The sequence below is a fragment of the Pleurodeles waltl genome, chromosome 8, assembly GCF_031143425.1.
Source record: "Pleurodeles waltl isolate 20211129_DDA chromosome 8, aPleWal1.hap1.20221129, whole genome shotgun sequence".
NCBI lineage: Eukaryota > Metazoa > Chordata > Amphibia > Caudata > Salamandridae > Pleurodeles > Pleurodeles waltl.
Genome location: NC_090447.1, coordinates 1,329,469,004 through 1,329,493,564, shown reverse-complemented (window position 1 = coordinate 1,329,493,564; position 24,561 = coordinate 1,329,469,004). Strand labels below are relative to the sequence as shown.

The window sequence follows — 24,561 nt, the reverse complement described above, 5'->3', positions numbered from 1 at the left end:
AAGTGGATCTTGTCCGACAGGCATCCCGCTTGCTTGCCTCCGTGCAAGTTTACATTTCAATGACGGGCCTGCATGCTTGCCTCGGTGCGGGCTTAAATTTCAGTGACGGGCACACGTGCTGACAAGCAAAGGGCACCAACATGATGAAAGAGGCTAAAAAACAAGACAACCTCAAAGTTGTAAATGCTGGAAAAACAGGTTTTGGCTGAAAGATCAAATCATAACCTGAATGTAGTGGACTCGCTATGGGGTTGGAAAGAACTTCAAAACTACCCTGTGCAAAAAGGCCCCATAGGGTAGTCTTTGTGTGGGTCTGGAGTGAGATTTGGACTTGCTGAAGAGAATCCCAGATTGAAGGGCAGAAACATTTTGTTCTGCAGGTGGTCTAAAACTAGATGAGGTGAGCTCACCTTCAATAGCCAGTTTTTAAGATACAGGGACACGTACACACCGGAGTGGCAAAGAAAGAAGGGACACAATCACACATGTGACTTTCGCAAAGACCAGAGGGGCTGATATAACACTAAAGGGTAGGACAATCAATTGAAAACGAGTGGCTCTGACAACAAAATGCAAGTATTCCCTGTGGGACTGCATGACTGGTACAAGGAAGTATGTTTCCTGTAGGACCAAGGATACCAAGCAGTCCTCATTGTCCAAGGGCAGAAAAACAGGCCCAGGTTTCAACAGGTTTAATTTCTCCTTCTAGAGGAGCGAGTTAAATTCTTTGAAATCAAGAATCACCTGCCAGCCTCGGTCTTTCCTGGGACTAGGAAGTAGCAGGCTTAGCAATCAAGCTTAGGGGTACTATTTCAATCGCGTATTTGGTGAGCAACATTACTACTTCTTTGATATTTTAGCATGATCTCCCAAAAGCCAGCATGAAGACGGAGGTGGGATATAAGGAAGAGCATCCAGAAAGGGTAGTACACAGCCAACATGGATAAGCTTCTGGACCCAGTGGTCAAACGTCAGCAAGACAGGAAATGCTGTTCAGTTTGCCTAACAGTGAACTAATGTGGTTCTGTTGTGGTGCTGTGCGAGGAGTAAGAAGATTGCTGGTGCTTTTGTCCACTCCCTTTAGCACAATCTCTGCCTCTGAAGTCTGAAACATTCTGCACATGCTACTGAATGGGTTCTGATGGTTCACAGAAAATGAGGACTCTGCGGTAATCTTTGAACTTCCAATATTGCTGGTGGAACTGATGTGGTCAGGAGGCTACACCTAAATTATGAACAGTTGCATGGCTACTTTTACATTTCTCCAAGGAAAAGGCAGATGTCTCATCAAAGAGATCCACACCACACAGAAGCCTTATATCCATTAAGGATGCCTGGACAGTTGAAACCCCTATTGAGCCATCCAGGTATGCCTGCAGATGATGACACTGCCTCCCATAAAACAAGCAACCAAATCTGTGGAATCCAGGCCAGGCCACAGAATCTGTGCTTAGCCCGGTCTTGTCCATTCTGAACTGTTTGCACAAAGGAAACTTGAAGACCCTTCGGTAATGCTGTCAGAACCTCCCAGGCCGCTTTCCCAAAGAGCGTGGCAATAGTGAGCAAGAACACAAAAAGCATTCAAGGAACACAGCCAAAAATACTGAAAGAGAAGAATTTCTTGCCTATTACTTTAATTGCTTTTAACTTTCTGCCTGTAGGAGCAGAAGAGAACGAGTATGACTTAACTATAGGAGTAAAGACTTGCACAATTAGGTTCTGAGGAGTAGTGTGTTGAGTCAGGAACCTCCGGTCCCCAAGTTTCCATCTATGTCGTCTGGCAATGGGATGGTTAATGGCCAAAAAGGGCTTAGACTAGCATTTCAAGGTAGGATCAATGAAAGACTCATTAAAAGGCAAAACAGGTTCACGAAAAGAGGGCCCAGGTTGAACGATCTCCATTCGCAAATTCGCTTTTGTTTTGTCGGATGGAAGAGGGAGTTTCAAAACAACTGCAGTTTTCCTTATGACTCTGCAATAAGAGAACCATTTGGTGCCTGAAGGACGGAATCAAAAAAGGTGTCAAGGCCATGTGCATTCTTGAATTCCAGGTAAAGGCCAGTATTAATATAGTATGGAGCGAGTACATTTTCAGTCTCCTCATCATTTTCCTCACCATGTGGGACCATTTTAGGTAACTGGATAGCATCTAAATCAGAGCCAAAAATGGCTTACATACAAGAAAAATATTGGTGCTGGAGAAGGGGAATCACCGGGGTGTCATCTTTAGGACAATTCTGTGCTTTAATAATTGTGTAGTGTTACATGAGGCTGACTCTTCCAACAATGGATATGACTCAGGGTCCAGTGCTAAAGGACTTGGTAACAAGGTCGCAGGAATAGGTAGAGGCACAGCTGGAGCAACATACAGTGAAACTTTCAACAGAGGTGTGGGCCAGAGCAGTGGTAGAACATGCAGACTCAGAGCAAGGCTAGTCGGCACCAGGGGATCGCTTTTCAACAGAAGCGCGACAAGAGGACCTGCGAGGCAAGAAGGTGCACCACACGGAGCTGAAGCAAAGTTAAGGATCTGTAGCATGACTTTCCTAAAGACAGCCACTTGCTGCGGAATGGAAGATGGCGCTGGGAACTTTGGACGCATCAACGCTAGGAGCTGTAGTGGATCAATGTTGATAGGTGTGTTCAGCCATGTAAAGTCTGGCCTTCCACTCCTTCATTGCTTTTGGATGCAACAAGGAACATTTGTCACAGGACTGCAAGTGTTGTGCACCCAGACATCACACACAAACGTCGGGAGGGTCCATGACTAACACTTGCTTCTCACAAGCACGACATGATTTGAAGCCTGTAGTCTTCAGTGGTGACATCCCTGCTACACAATCTCACCGGTGTTTGAAAGATTGATCTCACCTGATCTACGTTTTAGGGATAAGGAGTCTCTTACAACTTTCGCCATCCACTCTTTAAGCTTCAGTCCATCATTCAACATATGAAGACGTATGTAAACTACTTCCTCAACATCAAACTTGCATTACTCCCTTTTCAATATCACACCTTTACTTGTCAAAGTTCCCAATATTTTCTCTGGCACAGGATTATGATTCAATATATTCTTCCAATAGACTAATACATCACCTTGGAAGAGAGTTACTGATACAATATGCACCTTCTAGTGTTCAAACAATGAGTCCATAATTATTCTCAGCTCTTCCCTGTCCAGCGGTGCACAACAGCAATAAGGTGATTGACTTCTAACGTTTCGATCACAACTTGCAACACATATTCAATTTTCTCATCATTATAATCATCTTGTCTTTTCCTTATATCCTCTACCTAAAATGTTGCCACTTCACTTGCCATTACCACTCATCCTGCACACATCTCACACGTAATATCCTTTTTGGTTGCACTTCTGGCTCAAATAGTTTCAACAGAAAAAAATCAATGACTGAAGTTAGAAGGTCAGCATTGTAAATTTGTAGACAAGTGACAGAGCCAAAGCAATGTAAGTTCTAATGTATAATGTTTATTGCGTATATTTTCAGTGGCTATTATCCAGGACAGACTATGACATGCTTGTGAGATAACTCTGAGATATGTGTAAATCTTGATTGTTGTAGAATGAAATCCTGAAAGTCAACAACAAATTACCATCCTTTACCATCCTTTTGAGGTCAAAAGATTTGGAGACTACAAAAATGGGGTCGTGGTTACATCTGTTACACCCCTAAGAAATGCAACTGTTCATCTTATGATGAGGATCAATTCACCAGAGAGTCTGTGGAGGTCCACCTGAGAAACACACACCGCAAGAACCGCAAGCTGTTCTTAGGGCAACTCGACTGAAGAGAAAACCAGCATGTAGAGTATATGCTCCAACAGCACTTCAGGAAAAATGGTTCAATATTTTGTAACAAAAATGTAACGGTGTATGCCAGGATTCTAAGAGTCATGACTTCACACACATCCCCTTTCTAGGAACGTGGAACGAGAGAGTATCAGCAGAATAGCGATTATTTTATTAATAAAAAAAGTTAGAGATTGCATATGACATATTCATGTCTGTTCTGCATATGGGGCGGGGCTACACACTGATGAAGTAGGGCAGTAGTTGCGGCATTTACGGCTGAACTCGCCATCCGGAGACATCCTTCCTGAAACAACCACACCAACCTAACAAACACCAAACCGGTGCCTTGGCACCAAGCAAGAACAAGCATTTACAATGCAACGGGTCTTGCATTTCGTCAAGTTAGAGCTGTTAGCGTTGGAAACTCCTAACCTGACTTTTCTTGCCACATTAATTGGGAAAAAAACAAGCATGATTGCGCTGTGAAATAAAGAGAAAAAGTGGTCCAGAAACCATACGGAAAACACCGAGCCTCGTATGTTTTCAATGGTTGGTCGGTGCACTTGAGGAGGGCTAAACACTGGAAAAGGCACTAATGAAGGCAAGCGGACTTTAAAAGGCAAGCCCACGAACCAAAGAAAGTGGCTGATGTAACATGGGCGTGGTTAGAAGCCCAAAGAGAAATTACAGCAGGATCAGAGCGCTTTGTGCTCGACCCTAAAAACGACGAGTAGGAGGCACATAAATAAATCCGCAACCGACCGACAGCCCGCTCTCCAAGATGGCGGTGAGGCAGGTGCGACAGTGTAGCGGGATGGCACACTGCCACTAGCAGAACAAAGCTGGCAGACCCCAACACACACCGGAAAGTACCTACAGCGAGAAACAAGTGAGATCAGGAATTGGAGTGAGGGACGAGAGCTGGCCATGCAGAGGGACTGCTAAATGCAGAACGAAGCAGCCCTGGACAGAGACTAAGCTGGAAAAGACCACGTCCTGATGGAGCAGACCACACAGCTCATAGAGATACCGGCATCAACTGCTTTGGAGACAACTGCAGCAAAGGTGACAGGGAGGGATACCGCTGGGCCAGGGCGCTCTGGGCCAGACACTGGGGAACCCGTGCAGCTGCCCGCAAAGAAACCAACCTGCCTGAAGGGACTGGAGAACAACACAGTCCGGCGCTACACACCCTCTCACACACAGGCAGGCCCCATTGGGACTAAACGCTCACTCTAGCCATCCCACAGGGAAAAAGCAGCGGGAGTGCTCAAATAGCAGTGTGAGAGGGGGCAAAAATTGCGACCTGTCCCCACAGGCATAACAGCCCAGCTGCCTGAGACCTACCTGAGAACAGCAACTAAACCAGAGTGCCCCGACCACCTGGGGAGGCTACGGATAGCATCGCAGAACCAAAAGGGGCATAATACCAGCAAGTCACTGAAAAACTCTAACAGTGGCCCGAGAGGAAATCATCCTGCCCGAGGGGAGCGGAGAACTGCTGGGCCTGGCGCTGCATGCCCTTTCACACAGGTGGGCCCAATCAGGACTAAACGTACATCCTAGCCGGCCCACTGGGAAAAGGCAACAGGGAGCATTCAACCAGCGGTGTAAAAGGAGAGAGAATTGCGGCCTTTCACCCCCGGCATACCGGCACAGCTGTCTGGGGCATACCTGAGAACTGTGACTCAAACAGAGCGGCGCAACCACCTGGGAAGGGTGCGGTCAGTCCAGCGGAGCCAACAGGGGCACAACACAAGTGCACAGAGGGTGAAGGATGCCTCCTGTCACTACCGGGTTTTGCATGCAATGTTGACCCCTGACCGCGGGAATGGGGGCACCCCTCCCATCTAGGGACAGCAATGAAGGCTGACACAGCAGGTCAGTTCCCTGCCGTGGAGACTACCCTGTATTGCATCTTAGCACAGCACATTGTACTAAGGAATATGAAGGACCCGATCTGCTAGGACAACCACATGTAAGCTAGGGTACCTAAAGACCAAGCAGCCCAGCATGCCAGTGCAGACACTTAGCTGCATCAACAAGATTAGATACCTGAACACTTACCTCGGGCCTGGAACCATTGGAACTCCCAGCAGTACCGTAGCAACCCCTGCTCAAAACAATATGGGCAAATACACACAAACAAAGGGGCATGTCCGACTGACTCCTCCCGGAAAATGGCCACAATAAAAGATGGTGCTCACCTTGCGAGTGCAGATTCGCCCCAAATGGAGACACAGAGTGTCACCCTGGACACAGTACTGCAGGCCATCACTGCCTCCCGCAAGACACTTAAGCTAAAAATAGACATGGAGGCCGCTGACATAGGGCTCCTAAGGAACGACCACAGAAGGCTTGCAGAAAGAGTCACAACTACGGAGCGGGCGCCCAACACCATCACTCCTGACCTGGCAATAGGATGACACTTGTGGAGGAAAGAGTCAAGATATTGGGAAAGAGAGCAGAAGAATCTGAAAACAGGGCAAGACGGAATAGCATCCGGTTCATTGGCCTTCTGGAAAAAACAGAGGGCACCTCAAGAGACATGGTAGACTTCCAGGAGACCTGGTTCTGAGATGAGGTGGCCCAAGAGGGTCTGTCTCAGTAGTACGTCTTTGAGCGTGCATACAGAGTGCTGGCACTGCCGCCACTGCCTGGAGCGGATCAGCGGCCATTAGTAGCCAAGGTCCTGTACTACTGTAACCAAGATCATATCTGGGCCCAGGCAAGACTTAAGGGGGACATCCTAGTGGACAGTTAGAGGGTGATGATTAACCCAGACTTTACCAGGGAGGTCCAAACAATGAGGGCCTCCTTCATCGAGGCTAGGAAAAGACTTTGGAGCCTAGGTATAAACTACGCAATGTTGTTCCCTGCCGGCCTACAGGTGTCTCATGGAGATGGAGTGCAGTTTTCACTATAACCGCTGCGGTCTGGGATTTGATCAATGGACTCCCCGGGGACGACGACCAACCCGAGACTACGACCACCAGACCAAAAAGGATATCAACCAATATGAAGCTACACAAAAAGTTAGGGGCAGCGGCATCCCATTCACAGGCAATACCGGAACACCGATGGGTCGTGAAAGAAGAAGCGGCCATCAGCGAAGCGGGGTCTAGTCCCCCCTACTGCAGAAGTAGAAGATGACTCAGGTGACTTGGACTCAGAGCGAGCATGGGTAACCTCTCGTGACACCGAATCTTTGTTACCACGGATCATCCCGAGTATATCTGATGAAATCAACTAGTGGAGACATTTGGGTCGCAGATGGACAGTGGTACACCAACATGTGACTGTGATAGTAAGGAGTGATTCCGATCCGAGAGAGTCGACTGGCGGGTGGGCCATAATCAGGATCACTTATCCTTCCCTCCTCCGGGTGGCGTGATGTGAGCCCCAGAGGCGCTGTAACTGGTGCACCCCCCCTACTGAAGTTGTGGGGATGATGACTGCACAAGTGTTGAATGCTGCACATCAGGTTGAACAGGTAGTCTGTTTCTTCTTGTCCTGGGACTGGGAGTTGGGACTTCAGACTTCAGTTATGAGGGGTTATGCATAGGTTTGCCCACAACAGCCGGGGTGCACAAACACTGAATCTCCTGCTGAAACACAATCACTGCCCAGAATCGGGCCCTCTACTCCTGACCTACAGAAATGATTATACCACACCCACATGGCAACCCTGTTAACCTATACATTCCTAAGCTGGAATGTGAGGGAGGCTCAATAATATGACTAACCGCTACAAGATACAAACATACCTAAAGAGAAGGGGGCACACACTTTGCCATACTGCAGGAAACTCACCTCAATGCAAAAGAAAAGAAGGCGCTATACATGAGATGGCGAGAACAGATATATGCCACATTCTACTTGGTTTCTGCCAGATGGGTACTCGTGTGGATCCGGCCCGGGGTTCCCTTTCAAAAGCATGAATGTACTCATAGACCCTGATGGGAGATACATGCTGGTGTCGGGAAGACTGAGTTGCCGAGGTCTGGCAATAGCTGGAATCTATGACCCCAACACAGACCAGGGCGGGTTTCTCACCGCAACGTTTAGGGTACTGGCACCATACATGAGCCATGATATCTAGTGGGGGGCGACTATAACTGCGCAGCACACCCAGTGAGAGACAGGTCCCATCCACCACTGCAGGACTCCCCTATCCACCACCTCGCAAGATTATTCACTGACTGGCAGCGAGTATGGTGACTGATAGATACATGGCAATGAACACACCCTGAAAGAGATTACTCGTTCTAATCGAGAATGCATGATTTACATGCACACCTGGATACCTTTCTGTGCTCTCCAAGAGTGCATGGCGCAGCACAAAACATGGAATAGTAATGCCGAACATTGTCCGACCACAATCCTGCATCGCTATCCCTGGAGTGGTATAGGGAACACCCTCGTATTCCCAACTGGTGCCTTCTTATAGAGACACTGGAAAGCCAGGCTTAGGAGAGGCTCACCATAGGAGAGGCCATAGGAACCTAATTCTTAGACAACATGGCCACAACAACCTTTCCTTTATTTGAATGAGACGTCTTCATGGCAGTTACCAGAGGGTGCTGCATTGCAGAGATAATAGGAGTGCGGTGCACCATAGTAAGGGGCATTGAAACTCACAAGAACACTCTTATAGAACTAGAGATTGCAAGGCCAGAGAACCAAGAACTAACACAACCACTATTAGAAGCCAAAGAACAAGTAGCAGCACACAATGAGAAACTTTGCTGCTTTGATTACTGTGAAGACATGATCCACGCTCATGCAGCGCACAAGAAGTCTGGGATCTTATTGGCCTGGTTGGCGAATCCCTGTTCCAGGGGTTCAGTCATCTTGGAGGTACATTCAGACTCAGAGAATCCCTATAGTCACATGGAGCCATAAATGACAGATTTGAGGATTACTACATAAAACTATATGCGCCACCGCCTGACCTAACCCCCAACTAATGAGCGATTTCCTCGACCCAGTGACACATCCATAATCTCACTGAAGCAGGAGGAGGCACGAGGAAGAGATATCACGCTCCCAGAGGTGAGAGCTGCAATCAAAGCTCTGGCCTGAGGTAAGACCCAGGGACAGACAGTCTACCAGTGGAGTTCTACAGGGCGTACCAGGAAGTCCATGCACCTAAACTGGTGGATCTCTATGGGAGCCCCTAGGAATCAGGACACTTGCTTACTACCACTGGGGAAACGTTAGTGATCCCACTACTGAAACCGGGCCGCCCACCCCAAGACATGCGGGCATACCGCCATTGTCAATGCTAAACATTGACTACAAGTTTCTATGTAGAATATTAGCAACCCGACTCCTCCCTTTGATGCCCACACTCATCCACCCGGACCAGACCGGATTCCTCCCAGGGCGCAATACGGCACATAACATTCGGAGGCTCCTACCGATACTGGACGTAGACCTAATAGACAAACACAAGGAGGCCACAGTAGCGATAGACATCGAAAATGCCTTTTATAGTGTAAGGTGAGATTTCCTATTCCAGGTGATGGCAGAGACTGGCCTAGGACTTAGATTTATCCACTGGGTCAAACTCCTGTACTCGTCACCTACGGCCAGGGTTCGGACGGGGTGTCAGATCTTGGAGGCATATGTAGTGGGAAGGGGAACAAGACATGGTTGCCCGATTTCCCCCCTATTATTTGTCACTGATGTAGAGCCACTGGCCAGTAGTGCACAATCAGGTACAGCATACCAGGGGAAGGATGTTCAGGGCATACAGCACTACACCGTTCTCTATGCAGATGACATGCTCTTGTTCTTGCTGGGCATTGATGGAGAACTGCCTAGAGCAACAGATTTACTAGAATGCTTTGGGAGAACATCTGGCCTGCGCATTAACTGGCAAAAATCCCACCTTTTCCTCCTCAGCCACTCAGGCCCCCAGCCTGGTGACCTGTGGGACCTCGCTTGGGAAGGGACGTGCCTTAAATACCTAGGGGTCAGAATATACCACAATCCTCTTGATCGACTGGCAGGCAATACTGGGGCAGCAGTCAGGAATTTCAAGTCCAATACAGAATTCAGGAAAACCCTACCATTATCAATAGCAGGCAGAATCACCATCACAAAAAATGGAGGCACTCCCCAGACTACGGTGCTTCTCTTCTACACTGCCCCTCATCATACCAAATGGGTCTTTAAGGAATTAGATTCCCTACTAATAGGTCTCATATGGGGGAGGGGAAGGTGAAGAGTAGCATTATCTCAGCTGCAGCGCCCAACTGCGGAGGGAGGACTAGCTTCACCTGACATGGACACTTACTACTTAGCAGCTCAACTGCAGTGGTTTATCCAGCGGATTTACTGTAGGAGACACCCTGGTGGAACTTTAACAGGGATCACTCTGAGTCCCCGAATCTTATATCAGATCCTCCTGAACCCCAGGTGACCACTGCTGGAGGGCAAGGCAGACCTGCGGGTCTTTCAATACTGCTGGCGACTAGCACGTCAGCGTTCTCGAACTGCAGTACCATATTCTCCAGATTGACCACTCCAAGGACTCGTGTCTATAACACAGACTGACGCTCTACAGAACCTTACAGACTGGGCGGGGTACACAGTAACCAGAGAGGAGGATATTTATAGGGATGGAGAGCTACTGTCTTTCGAAGACTTCGCCTCAACTTACAACATACCGGGGGGGGGGGGGGCAGTTTCTGTTGCAGAGAGCGGTGCTGGCCACAATACGTGACCTTTGGAGACCAGGGGCAGAGAAACCATTACATCACAGATGATGCCAAACTTTATGTGCTACATCGGGCCGATTTAAAACGATAACCTGCCTTTACCAGGGAATATAACATGACAGTAACACTCCCTAACTGGCACTGAGAGAAGCGTGGGAAAGAGACCCCACACACCCAATCACAGAGATGGATTGGGACAAGATCCTAGCCAACACATACACAGTGTCCAAGAATGCCCGCTTTAAACTGATAAGCTTTTACTTCCTCCACAGGGCCTACCTCACCACCAGTAGGATTATCTGCCTCTCTGGGGCCAATGAAGCGGCCTGTCCGCGCTGTGGAGAACATGGAGCTGAGATGCTTCACATGGTATGGACGTGCCCACATTTAACTGACTTTAGGACAAGAGTGGTGCATAGTATCAATGAAGTCACACTGAGATCGAGCCCACACACTTCTCTGGCCTGTCTTCTGGGAGGATATCCAAGACCCGCAAAATGACCACCCGATTATATACTTAGTCTTGATCATTGCAAAAAGGGAGATCATGAAGTACTGGAAGAACTGTAGGGGCCCTAAAATGACTAAATGGAGAGAAGAACTGATCAGATGGGTGACATTTGAGGGTGCAATAATACTCAGAGAAACGAAACAGGGTCAAGGTACACTAGATTGAGCAAGAGCACGGGAACACTTAGTAGACTACCTAAAAAACATGGACACCCCCTCCGTCCTCCGTCACCAGAACAATTGGAGACACTAGATGGGGATTAGCCACAATTACTCTCAGTGACCACTGGAGTGAAAACAAGGAAGAACATGCTGGCAAACACCACAATCCATGCAAAGAGATGACTGGCACAGGTGAAACACGGGACAATCAGTGAGGAACATAGGCGAATAGGGAGCAATGGGATGGGACGGGGGAGCTGTTATCTCCGCCGATCGGGCTCAGGGGCAGTACAGGAGACACCTTACTGATATCTTACTATTGAAAGTCACTTATGAGGCAATAGACTCAGTTGGACGACAGGTAAAAGTAATGACTTGACACAATGCTTCTGCGCCCCAGAGGCAATGTTTGTATTGTTTGAAAATGTTTTTAAAAAGTATGTTTTGTATCTGAATAAATATATCAGAATTAAACCAAGGATAGCCAGCCTGAGCAAGCTGAGAGGGAACGAAGTCGGGATGCAAGCACAGTCACCTGCAAATGATATTATTTGCCATAAAGCCTGCCACGCATGGAGGACAAACACACCCTGCAGAAAACAGAAGGAAGGGACAAAGGAGAACACGAGTCAAACATTTATACATTCATATAGTAAGTTTTATGCTTACCGCATAACCAAAGAGGAAGAGTCCAAAAAAGAGACTGTAAAGGTCTGCTGTCAGAATGCCCAAGTTGACAGATGTTGCGCTGGTGACCTTAATCACGACAGGCATGAGGCTGTATAATCCGAACATGCATAGAGCAAAAGCTGTAAATAATAATGCTGTAAAACGAGACAAGAAGCAAAATAGTTAAAACAACAGAACAGCCAACACAAAAAACATGAATGTACATTGGCCATGGTCAACACATTGAATTTAATATGGAAAAAAAAGACTATAATCTTACTGCAGCACATCAAGACGAGTTGCTATTTCGAACAATAGGAACATTAACAGTCTTTGTGTCACCTTCTCAGAATATATAGTGCCAATCAGTTTGCACCTATGTCACAAATGGGCTGAAAGTGCCAGAATTCAGTTACTTGGTACCACTTGTACATGCAAATTACAGACTGCACAGTGGAGTTATTTTGCTGCTTCTGGAATAATTAATCTGATATATATAATGCAATTGTCATTGGAGTCCTGACTAAATCTGCCTTAAATTATAGGGTAAGACACTTAAATTGGCAATTCTTTTTACATTTTGGAGTCTCAGTTTATGGACTAATGGATTCGGAAGCACCTATCACTTAAATTGAGTTTTATATTGTCCAATCATCTGAACAAGCAGATCAATTTACACTAAAAAATAGACAAAAGAGTTTAAAAGGCACTGGAACAGGATAGACATTTTAAAATCTTGCTTAAACTTTGGAAAAGTAGATACCTTTAGCTGCACAATGCACAGTAAGTTAGACCATGTGAGTAAGGGTATCTATTCCTACCCAAATAACTAACAGTGGGCCTAATCTTCCAAACTGTCACAGCGAGATAGAATATATCCAACAGATCCTCCAAAAAGGAGCCTATCCTCTATCCTGTCTACTAGCAAACACTCCACAATCTCATCAAAGTAAGCAGCTGGTAGTTGGGCATGAAGACATGAGTAGTATTCACTGATGAACACACTGATCGCTTGTTGGTGGTATACAGTTATTCTTTTTGGTGTATAATCTGGTCTAGCACTTTCAGACCTGAGCACATCAGCTAGGTTTCCCCCAGGCTTGTCCCCCTCAGAGAGCACTCTAGTGGTGTAGGACTTTTAGTCAAGACAGCTTGGCTTTTCTCTATTAATGTAGTGTGGGTTATCCTAACTTTTGACAGTTTCTTCTTCTCTTCCTGATAGGTTCCTAACAGTGTTTCCCTCACCCCTTTAACGATTGTCTACATTTTCCCCTCGTGTTCCAAACAGTATCTTAATTTTTGCTCTGAAACAACCGCTTATTTGATTGTGGATCTAATTACAGCATCCAGTAATGCTTCTCCGTGCAATTTACAAGAAGGGATTATGGTATGTGGCTTATCCCCAGCCATCAATATCAGTAGTGTTGTGGTGGTATAAAGTTTTAAATAGGTTTCAGGATGCACTGTGTGGCCTATCATGTTTTCCTGTGCTAGGAGCCTCTGTGCATCAGGTAAAAAAAGACAAATATTCTGTGCTGTAAAGATACAACTCCTTCCAACCATCACTCCACCCTCAAGTCCTCCACAGCAAGGGCATTCTTTGCATCTGTTGTCGTAGGTAACCGTAAGAACAATCTATCTAGTCGTACGTCTTTGAAACACTTGAAACTCCATCCCTGAACCACTTGTTCCCTGTACTTCATAACCTGCTACCCCCGTACCCTACTATACCACCTGGTGTAGGGAAACAGCATGCAGTCTGTATGATGACAAAGCATTATCCACGAGGAACTTTGCAAATGTGCAGTAACATTTGTATGTGGATTGACTGGAACTGAATCCTGTTTTCCTAAATAAATTACCAAGAATATAAGTTGTGGACACTGGAATATAACTTTTTGACAAAGAAATGATGCTGTTTTTGAGTTAGAAGTCAAGGATAAGATTAAGGACATTTGGACCTTATAGCTGTGCGCACTGGGTCTGGCCCAGTCCGGTGGTCCAGCTATTCATCAATCCTTATACGTGACACGGACAGAGCATGTTCCAGCGCAGCACGCGGAAACAGCCTGAATATGTATTAAATGGTATATGATGGGTCAGTGTTTATTTAAATCACGTACAATTTATGAGTGCTTTATACTACCACTTTGAAAAATGCCTGATAGACACAATCTGTCCTGAAAGCATTTTGCTTTATTCACACCTTGGAGGTTCTAGCGTGCCTGTCAAACACTGGAACAGAAATAAGTGCTTTCTCTATTCATGAGCTGCTTCTGGAGTCCACCAGCCAAGCACAGACAGACAGCAGCTCTACCACAGCCATCCTCCCCTTCAGCTTCTACTGAAGAGGGTTCAGCACAGGAACCATCTCAAGGTGCAGCAAGCCCCGGCGTCGCTCAAAGCTCTTTGGAAGAGCACAGCACCGCCAGCAAAGGAAAAAATGACAGTAAACCAAGAGACCTGCCAACTTGTAAATAAATTTTACAGTGTGAGGAGGGATTGGGGGCTTGGAGGGGCTGGTCTGGAGTATGAACAACCATCCCTTATGAGACTATTACCACCCGGCCAAATATGAAAGGAAAGAGGGCTAAGGACAGGCAGCAGGGCCTGTGGTGCCAGAACAACGTTCAGAGTGTGGGAGCTGCCATCAGTGTTGCATCAGTGAAGTCACAGGGACTGTGAAAAAATCCAAGTGAAACGCAAAGAAAAAGTGTAGCAAATAAGCCACGCCCATTTAATAGGAGAGTGGTATGAGTGTAGTATGTAGTCGGTGCTGCATTTTGGAGCACACTGTCACAAATCTATTACTAGATGGTAGAGCGCTGTCATTTACATATAGCCCACTGGCCACTAAAATGACCACTACATTTGCTCGAACATGAGCAATTACTGTTAGCACTATATGAGCATTAGTGTTAACATTATATAGTGCACAAATAATAAGTGTGTAAAGTGAGTTACAGCGAAAATTCATTATTTGCACATCGAGTGTCTTGATTTCTTTTGATCCTATTAAAATGTTTATTTACATCACACTTCAGAATTACATAAAACCTGATTCATTTCTGTTTTCCTAACTGCTGCAATATTTTAAACTATTTGTACAGTTCATTTATAGGTACTTGCAGTTTGGTGTGTGTTAAAAATGTAACATCCTACAGCTTTTTCTTTCCCACTCCCTGTATCTAACAAACATTGTCAGATAGTTCACTTTAAAAACTCGGCTCACTTTGCAGTCAGAGAAAGAAAAGTAAACACCAATCTCCATGTTACAAGAATAAGCAGCAAGCTGTCAGAAGACACAGAAGGACATCTGACCTCTGCCTTTGAAAGCACATCCAATGTGACAAGCTAAAAGGAACATTTCTTTATTTATTGCTCATTCACATTCTGGAGTCCAGCATGGTTATTTTGCGGGTGCAGAATCACTGCCCGCACCCCTACTTCCAAGAGCCTGCAGGTAGGCCATAGAACCCAGCACTGCCACAGTAGGCCCTCTTCACGATCCACCTTAACACATTCCAAAAGCTTGTGAGGCTGCCACCATCGCCCTGGGGTGGTTTTAAACCCTCATGAAGGATGTTGGCAGGGCAGAGCCTCAATACAATGAGCTGGAAACCTGCTCCCAGCAGGGACTTTCAGCTCACTGTGACCACACATTGTTATTTTGGCTCTTCATCAGGAGACTCTGAAGAGAGACGCTGCCGCCCATGCCATTTTGTAGACATGCATGCACCACCCAAATGTGTGGCTACAAAATGATTCAATTGCTTTTATTTTTGGTTTTAGTTACCAATTCGACTTGATAGCTGAAAACAAAAACAAAACGAGCAAAAGCATTTTAATTTGTTTTTAAGGGTGGTGGGGAGAGCAGAAGCAATGGAGGGGGAAAGCAACACAGGGGAATGAGGGGGCAGGAAAGCAACAAAGGGGAGGACAGGGGACATAAAAGCAACTAGGGGACGACATAAGATGTTGAAGAAACATGGGGAGGGGGGCACTGAAGCAACACAAGGGAGGGCAGGTGGCGGATGCAATACAGAAAAGCACATGGGCAAGCACAACAGGGAGGCAGGCAAAGAGAAAAACATGGAGACATACAGGCACGGGGGTTGAGTACATGTTGGAGGCAGCTTGAAAAAACATGCACCCTCTGCGAGTGCCTACACAAAAAGAAAAAAGCAATTTCCTAACATCGAGCACAGACACCAGACAGACACACACAGACACACATAGGGTAAAGAGGCAATGCTCTAGGGGAGGGACAAACACACATTTGAGAAGCTGGGGCAACAATGTGAAGCAAGCAAATGAGAGTGACAAGGAAAGCCAACCACTGGTAAGCAAAGAGCGGGCTCAAAGCGCCTCTATGTCCTTGGTATGCCATTGTATGCCTTGCAACAGACAGTGCCTGAGCTGTGTAATAGGCTTTTCCTAACAAGAATGGAGATTAAAAAGAAGAGAAAACAAAAAATTTAAAGGCTTCATCCATTCCTACTGACAGCCTACACCGGTGGAGGCGCATGCTAGGGATCATAGGTACGGGTCTTTTCTCAAGGAATTTATTTAAGAAAACTGCTTTTGTTTAGGATACCTGTTAGATGGAGGCCCGGGGCTCTATAATGGGACAAAGAAGGAGATGAGGATGTAATTATCGCTGTGTTTTACTTAAAGCAGGGAGGTCGTTAGGAAGGCTGATTTTCCATTCCTGTTTCGGGCTCTTGGCGCCCTCCCTGCATAGCTGATGGGATCCCCTGCAGAGGCACCTCACAAAAACATATACACATATGAAGGTGGCTATAAATGTAGCTTCTAATATTGTTGCACACTATCCAAGAGAGACAAGTATTAACCCTGTTTTCTCTGACTGCAAATGGCAATAAAAATGAAGTTTAAGTTACGGAGCATCACTCAAAAACCTACCTATCGAAAGGTTTCCAAATACATCACCACACATCAGAAGTGCTGTCCAATACAAAGTAACTAATATAGACTTAGCTGTTGGTCTCAAGACTAACTTAAGTTGAAGAACTATTACATACCTGGAGATGTGCGGAGGACTATAGCAGGCATAACGAAATACAACCAAACTTAATAACACATCCTGGTTTGACTTCCGATACCTACCAACTTTCCAGTCCCAATGAATGGCAGCGACATCGTGATATTCCACTATCATACTAGGGGGAAAAAACAGAAAAAGATGGTAAAGAAGCAAATGACGTCACTTCCCTACCTTAAACAATATTTTGATGTCAACATGTTTCCCAACATAATATGTGATTTTTTTTTGGCTTATTTTCATAACTTTGTTTTTTGTATCATGGCACTTAGCAATTCATTTTCACCCACCTCACAGACAGGTGCAAGTTTGCACACATAACACCAAACTATCTCTCATGATTTCTTGATCTGCATATATATAACCCTCAACATTTCAGAACAGCTTGGAGGGTGAGAGTCAGGCCTCAGTGGCATCAATGACACCACCACACGTTTGATTCATATCCCATCACAGGATTTGACTTCACACTACTGATTTCCCACTGACATCACAGGAAGTAACATCACACAACCTATGACATTACAGGACATGATGTCAATTACATTTTGCTCCACTGACATCACATGAAGCAACAAGAGCAATAATATAATTTGTATACTTATGGTTTTCGAAAGCTGAAAAATCTTACCTCTTTCTGATCACTGAATGTTGGCAGCAATTTGTATGGGCGCCTATGGTTGCATGCCGACTTTAAATCACTTAACATTTTCAAAACAGAGTTAACACTTTAAATGGCCTTGATTTTTTTCCTTTCAATTGCCCTTCTTTGTAAATGTTAAGCTTTAAAAGAACTGTTAAAAAGAAGGCTCAATTGTGTCTTTTGTCTATCCTCAAACCAGTAAGGAAGGCCAAATGCCAATCCACAGAGATAGGAGCCCGGGTGGTTGAGCTGTTGAGGTTGCAGTAAAAGGGCAGACCATACGGGTTATGTGGAACAGTTTACCTGACACAACCAGACCTCATCTCTTTTTGTAAATAAGAAATGAAAAAAGGAGACAGTTTTATCCAAAATTAGCCCATTTGGAAACTTCATAACAGAGAGGAGGAATAGAGGTCGAAAATTTTTTTGCTATTTATTTTTAGTTAAATAAACCTTTTTTACTTGTCCTTATACTTTATCATAGGGAGACTCCACAGTCGAGGTGGAGCTCTCCCAAAGGTAAAGCATAGGAAACATTAAAAAAACTAAGCACATTTGATTAAACTTTTATCATAAATTAGTAAAATAGTTTTATGTTAAATATTAATGTAAATTAATTGTATAAATGTATAATTATTTTAAATGTAGAACAGAAGAAAAATGTTCTACAACACTATATTAAAAGTGATGCATTGTATTAATTAAAAGGAGCTCAAATATATTTGAATAAAAAATAGTGTTACATTATTTATAAATTTAAAAAAGTTATCAAAACATTTCATGATCAAATAATGATTATCTAGAAATCAAACATTTAACATGAAATTATATTTATGTATATATTTAACAATTACATTTTTATGGGAGGATATTGCGGTACCAGTTGTTGGCTAGTTGGGATGCTGGACGATTCACAGCTCACTGCAATAGTTCCTTTAGCCATTAATAATGTCGTATCTTTAAACGTTTTGCCTGCCATTCTTTTGCTTTAGGACAGGTAAACTGACCCAATAGATATCCAATAGGAGTACACACTCCCTCGCTCCCCAGTTTCGTCTCCAGTGACAACGTGGCTGCCTCCCAATACAGCACATTGGCAGGGCAGTCCAGGCCATGTGGAGGAACCTGCTTCACTCTGAGCACATCAGGGGGATGTTAATGGTACTGGGATTCGGGTGTTAGGTATGGTCTATTAAGAGTTTTAAATTGTGTGCTTCTGAAGCTTAAACAACCTTATGTGTACACTGGGTTTAAGTCTGTTTTTCAAGGTGTTCAACTCTATTTGTGTCATATTCCTGTTAAGTAACGGTCTGCCACGCCTCACAGTGTAAATTAATTCTATGGCACTTTGTGTTAGTGGCTGTAGGTTTCTGTCATCCAAAAGTATCCGAAATACCCGTGGGAGATCTTCTATTTCAATCAATTTGTGAAGAAGCCTAAGCCGGCTATCATAGTGAACTCGTGCTGTCTCCAGAACTATTCTCGTCTAGAGATGTACCGGCGCCTCCGTGAGATAGTTTCTGGTCTTTGGAAGCCCAGCCAGAGAGAGGGCAGGTGCCCACCTCTAACAGCGTATACCTGTTACAAGCAATGAAGGATTGTATTTGGTTGGTGGGTGTTTGCTCATTAGCATGTAAGTCAGTTGTTCTCAGGGCCGGCTGAGGGTGCGACTGGTGCAACCGCACTGGGCGCTGACCTGAAGGGGGCACGCTGACCTCAGGGGTGGGGGCGCTGGGTTTAGCAATAACTTACAATTTAAAAGCACCTGCTGTAGAATTCCTTATGGATCCAGCTGTCAAGATAATTCTTGTGATTAATGTTCCTGACTGAGAGTAAGATGGAGTTTTGTCAAGTCACAGTTTTGACTTGCCATAATGTAGCGTAGAGGATTAATATCCCTGCAGCAAATAACAGATCTGTATTTTATGTGGATAGCTGAGTGGATTTATAAAGCTAGCCTTTACCAGAGCTTTAAAAAAATGTAAATGTATGTGAGAGAGGGCCTATGGAGATATGAGGGGCACTTTTATGGGTTATAGTGAGGGAATCCAAGGAGCAGATCATGAGGAGTGGGGTGCCACAAAAGATCACCGCTCATGGCTCCCCGAGTGCTAAAGCCGACCCCGGTTGTTCTTCCTTGGTTAATGTTTCTATGAGCCCTGTCCCTGACAGTTGTATTTTGAGATCTGCTGCAGCTGAGGTACCAAACAATACATTTCAAATTCAGGTATGCACATTCCTCCCTCATCATTGCGTATCTTAAATTTATTTAGCACCGCCCGATGTCTGGAAATGTCCCAGATAAGGTCAGATAATAAAATATCAACTTCTTTCAAAGGATTTGGAACTCAGGCCAGAAGCAGTGCTAGAACGTGGTTAGAACCGTAGAAGTTGGTGGAGGACAATCAGTTGTGCCATTCCTATGAGCTCAGTCAGCGGTGGAGATTTCCAGAATTCCGAGCTGCATTTTAGCACTGAGTATTGTTTCCAGTCTTCCGTCTCCCATATCTTAGTCTGCATAAACGTATGAGGTTCCCATTTTATGCCCTGCTCTGATGGTGTAGCTGGTGAACTAATCTAAACGAGCTTACGGGGAAAAGCGTATGTTTTTGATCCGGTTATGCTCAGTTCTGATAGTTCACTAACTCTCAACAGCATTGAATCGCCATGCCAATTTTGCCTTCGTGCACAACCAGAAGTAAATCATCTGAGTATAAGATTATATGGGCTTTGTCTCCCAGCTCTATGCTCTCACGTTTTTCTCACTGCTGCCACTTAGGGTCCCACTGCCAACTCAAACAGCATCAGTGATAGTGGCTATCGATGGCAGGTGCCTCCTGCATCTTCAAAGCCTCCAACATTAACCACCCTGTTTTTCACTCTAGCAGTAGGATTCAAGTATAGTAATTTGATCCATTTGGTAATCTGATTACTGAACTACAAGCGATGTAGCACTTTTAATAAAAAGCTGCCAATCGAGCATACAAAAAGCCTTTTCGATATCAACTGAGGGCATCCTATCATTTGTTAGCTTTGAAAGAGTTTTGTCAATTACTCTCCGAGTCTCTTAACATCCTACTAGGAATAAACCAGTTTTGATCTGGGTGAACTACTGTAGGTAGTGTCTGCTGTCTGCCCCTTACAGTGTTTCTACCACGGAGGGGTCGCCAGGCACGCCACTGCACAGGGGTCAGGCGGCGTCTACCATGGTTCACGGGGACCCCAAACAACGCAAGTTGCCCTTTGAAAAATCACATGCCCCGCCACCAGCTGATATCGACACTATGATGGCGGAGGGTGCGGCTGGGGGGCCAGGCCCTGGAGAACCAGGCAGACCTGCGGTCCATTTTGTGGACTTGCGCTTTGGCATCCAGGGCAATGATGCACAATTCGATTCTATTGTGACTCACCTGGACAAGATGGGGGAACGCCTAGACCGTCAAGACACTAGGCTCCAGGTGGTTGAGGAACACATCTCATCGATGAAGGACTCGCGTGATCAATTAGATAAACGTCTAGACGGACTAGAGTCCAGACTGCGCACCATTGCTGTAAAAAATGAGGATGTTGAGGCACGCGGTCATCGTAACAACATTAGAATCACAGGGATTGCGGAGACCACTGCCATTGGGCACCTGGATACTTTTGTGGAGACATCACTGTGCGAACTGCTGGGACGCATAACTTTACTGCCACATTTTTGTGGAATGAGCCCATCGCTTACTTGTTCCTCAACCTGTCCCCAGTGCAAAGCCGTGTCCCATTATCGCCAGGATATTGAACTTCAGGGACCGCAGCACTACGCTGGGAGCGAGAAAGGGGCCAATTGCAGTGTCAAGAGATGTCATTGTCAATTTTTCAAGATTTCACCATGGCGGTTCAGGAGGCCCAACGCAAGTTCACAGATGCCAAGGCGGCGCTACCCAGGCTGGGGCTGTGCTATGGCATGTAGTACCATGTTAGGCTCAGGGTTGATGTCGATAGCAAGCCTCATCATTTTGATACTCCAGCTAAGGCCTCGGTGTTCTGCAAGAAATATGCCAAGGAACACGCTCTGTTGGCTCGGTGCTCCCTGGAACACTCTCCGCCGGCCACACAGCTGCTCAGTAGTTTGGACCTTTTTCCGCCTGACTGATGTCCTCCATTGTCATTGCTCCACAGTGGTGCCCTCTCTATTGTAGCCCCTCTCTATCACTAACCTCTCTGGTACCTTGTTTCTACTTGCTCTACCTCATCTCCTTTTACAGGACCTACTTTGTCCCCGGGGAGATCACTGTTGTGGTGTTGCTCTTTCCCCAGGGTTGACACCTCGTTTGAATTTGTTTTTTTTTGTATGTCGCTGTGGCTTCTTTGGGATTTCACCCAGCGCATTTCTGCTGAGTGGGGGGGGGCAGGGGTTCAGGTCTCTGTTAAGGTGGTTGTCTTTTAGTTGATTGATTATTTTTTTACACCTGGTGACCAATCACGCTACTCCCTACTTAATGGTCCACTGATATTCCAATAATGCACTCTGCACCCCGGACTTCTGCCCCCACAATCCACCACATTCATATTTTTGGAATATCAGGGGCCTTAACAAACCCATAAGGGCAAGCAGGTATTGCACTATTCAAAAAGGCACTGTGCTGTGATTGCTTTGCTACAGGAGACACACCTTGCTCCTCAGTCAACTTATACATTTCCCACTCAATGGGGTCCTCACTGTTTTTTTTCTAGTTACAGCTCCCACTCCTGAGGGGTCTGTATATTGATACACAAAAGGGTCCCTTTCCACCTCATCTAAACCGTTGCTGACAAAGATGGTAGATAAATTTTTGTAGAAGGTACATTAGCAGGCAACAGGATCTTGTTGGCCAGCGTGTATGCTCCAAATACAGACAACCCCAATTGTTTTCATACATTATTTACTCAGCTAGCTTGACAGACTCAGACTGCATCATTTTAGGTGGGGACTTCAACATGAACTGGGACCCACTATGTGACACTACGGTTATGACCCCGACATTAAAACCCAAATCGCTACGCATCCTGCAACACCTACCAGCTGCGCGACCCGTGGCATCTACGACCGCAGAAGATGCTAGCATATACCCATTACTCAGCCCCACACGACACGTATAGATTTTTGACTGGTTTCTCCACCGGTGTCCACATGGTTGACTACTACTATGCACCTACCACATACATTATCGGATCACATTCCGGTGACCATGACCTGTTTTATTCCTCACCCAGGGGCACGGAAGCATTGTTGGGGGTTCCCCTCACTCGCTCTTTGCTTTGAATGCAGGAACAGTTTCCGCACACGCTACACTCTGGGAAGCCTATAAAGCATACGCACGGGGCATATGTATAGCTAAACACAATGGTGTACTGAGAGATATACGTAATAGCATAACGCGAGTTGAGACCACACTCTGTGCTTTGGACCAGGCTAACGCACGTGGTGGTGCCAGTCCGGATCTGGGAAGGAGCTCCGCCCTTATGAAGGAGTACTGTGACCTCACCAACCATGAGATTCTCTACCTGGGGAGGTATTCCACTGCCCGCCACTATGGTGAGGGTGACCACCAAGGGCGCACAACTGGCCCGACTCCTCCGACCCCCTCGTTCGGCGACATATATACCTGAGCTGTGCACGGTGAGGAGGGTGGTGCATAAGGTGGGCACCGAAGAGGTACAATCTGAGCTTCTTTCTTATTACACTGCACTATATGATAGTCAACACTGCGGGATATACCATTCCTGTTCCAATATCTGGAGGAGGTGGCCATGGTTTGGCTTACTTCCGCACAACAACAATTTCTCATTGAACCGATTACTTGCGAAGAAATCATGCAATCCATAGATGCCCTGAATGCTCTAAGGCTCCTGGGCTAGATGGCTTCACCAGCGAATTTTATTAAACATACAAACAGACTCTTGCCTCGCTTCTCTTAGAAGTGTAGAACGAGGCTTTCACACGGGGTGTATTGTTTCCGACACTGCGGGAGGCAGTAATTACACTTTTGGGCAAACCTGACAAAGATCTTCGATATTGTCGCTCCTACCAACTGATCTCACTGCTGAACTTTGATAATAAGATCCTGGCAAAGCTTCTGGCTATTAGCCTCTCATTGCTGATGGACAGCATCATTTCCCTGGTGCAGTCTGAGTTTGTTTCCCGATCGCTCTACGAATATAAATCTTCATACGTTGTTCACAGTGCTCCATAGGATTTCCGTCTCCACCTCTACAGCGGTCGCCCTGCTAGATGGCGAAAAGGCGGTTGACTCTTTTGAATGGCCCTTTCTTTTTACTACCCTAAGCAAACTGGGACTTCCTCTAGACTTTACAGCCCTGATCAAACTGCTATATATTGTCCCCACCGCTAGAATACGGATAAACGGCCCCATTACCTCCCCATTCTGCATCTCCAGGAGCTCTCTCGAATGGCCCTTTCTTTTTACCACCCTAAGTAAACTGGGACTTCTTTGGGACTTTACAGCCCTGATCAAACTGCTACATACTTCCCCTACCGCTAGAATACGGGTAAATGGCACCATTACCTCCCATTCTGCATCTCCAGGGGGACTCAACAGGGATGCCCCCGCCCCCCTCTGCTTTTTATAAAAGTAATGGATCCTCGAGTTTGACAACTGCAGAAAAGTAACATCCAAAGAGGACTGCAATTTCAGAGCAGGCTGCTACTTGCCTCGTTATATGCAGATGACATCCTACTGTTCATTCGCCACTCAGAGGTAAACCTGGATCCGGTCCTGCATGAAGTTATCCGCTTTGGTACCCTATCAGGGTTGCAGATAAATTGGGTGAAATCAGAACTATTTCCATTCACAGATGCGGCAGTCCCATTCCGTTTGCAACATCCACTGAAATGGTGCAACAACACGGTTAAGTATCTGGGCATATAGTGCACCGTGATAGGGACCAGATTCTCTGCCTCAGCTATAGGCCAGCAATGGAGAGACTTGCG

General features: G+C 45.8%; 1 protein-coding gene across 3 annotated transcripts in view; it reads right to left on the bottom strand.

Moving 5' to 3' along the window:
• SLC35F2 (solute carrier family 35 member F2) overlaps positions 1 to 24,561 on the bottom strand; it is a 336,025-nt gene that overhangs the window by 21,789 nt on the left and 289,675 nt on the right. For all 3 annotated transcript variants that reach the window (XM_069202328.1, XM_069202329.1, XM_069202330.1), the window contains exons 6-7: positions 17,011 to 17,063; positions 11,881 to 12,035 (exon numbers count right to left, since the gene is read on the bottom strand). In XM_069202328.1, coding sequence (XP_069058429.1) covers positions 11,881 to 12,035; positions 17,011 to 17,063 — 208 coding nt within the window. The remainder of the gene's footprint in view (positions 1 to 11,880; positions 12,036 to 17,010; positions 17,064 to 24,561) is intronic.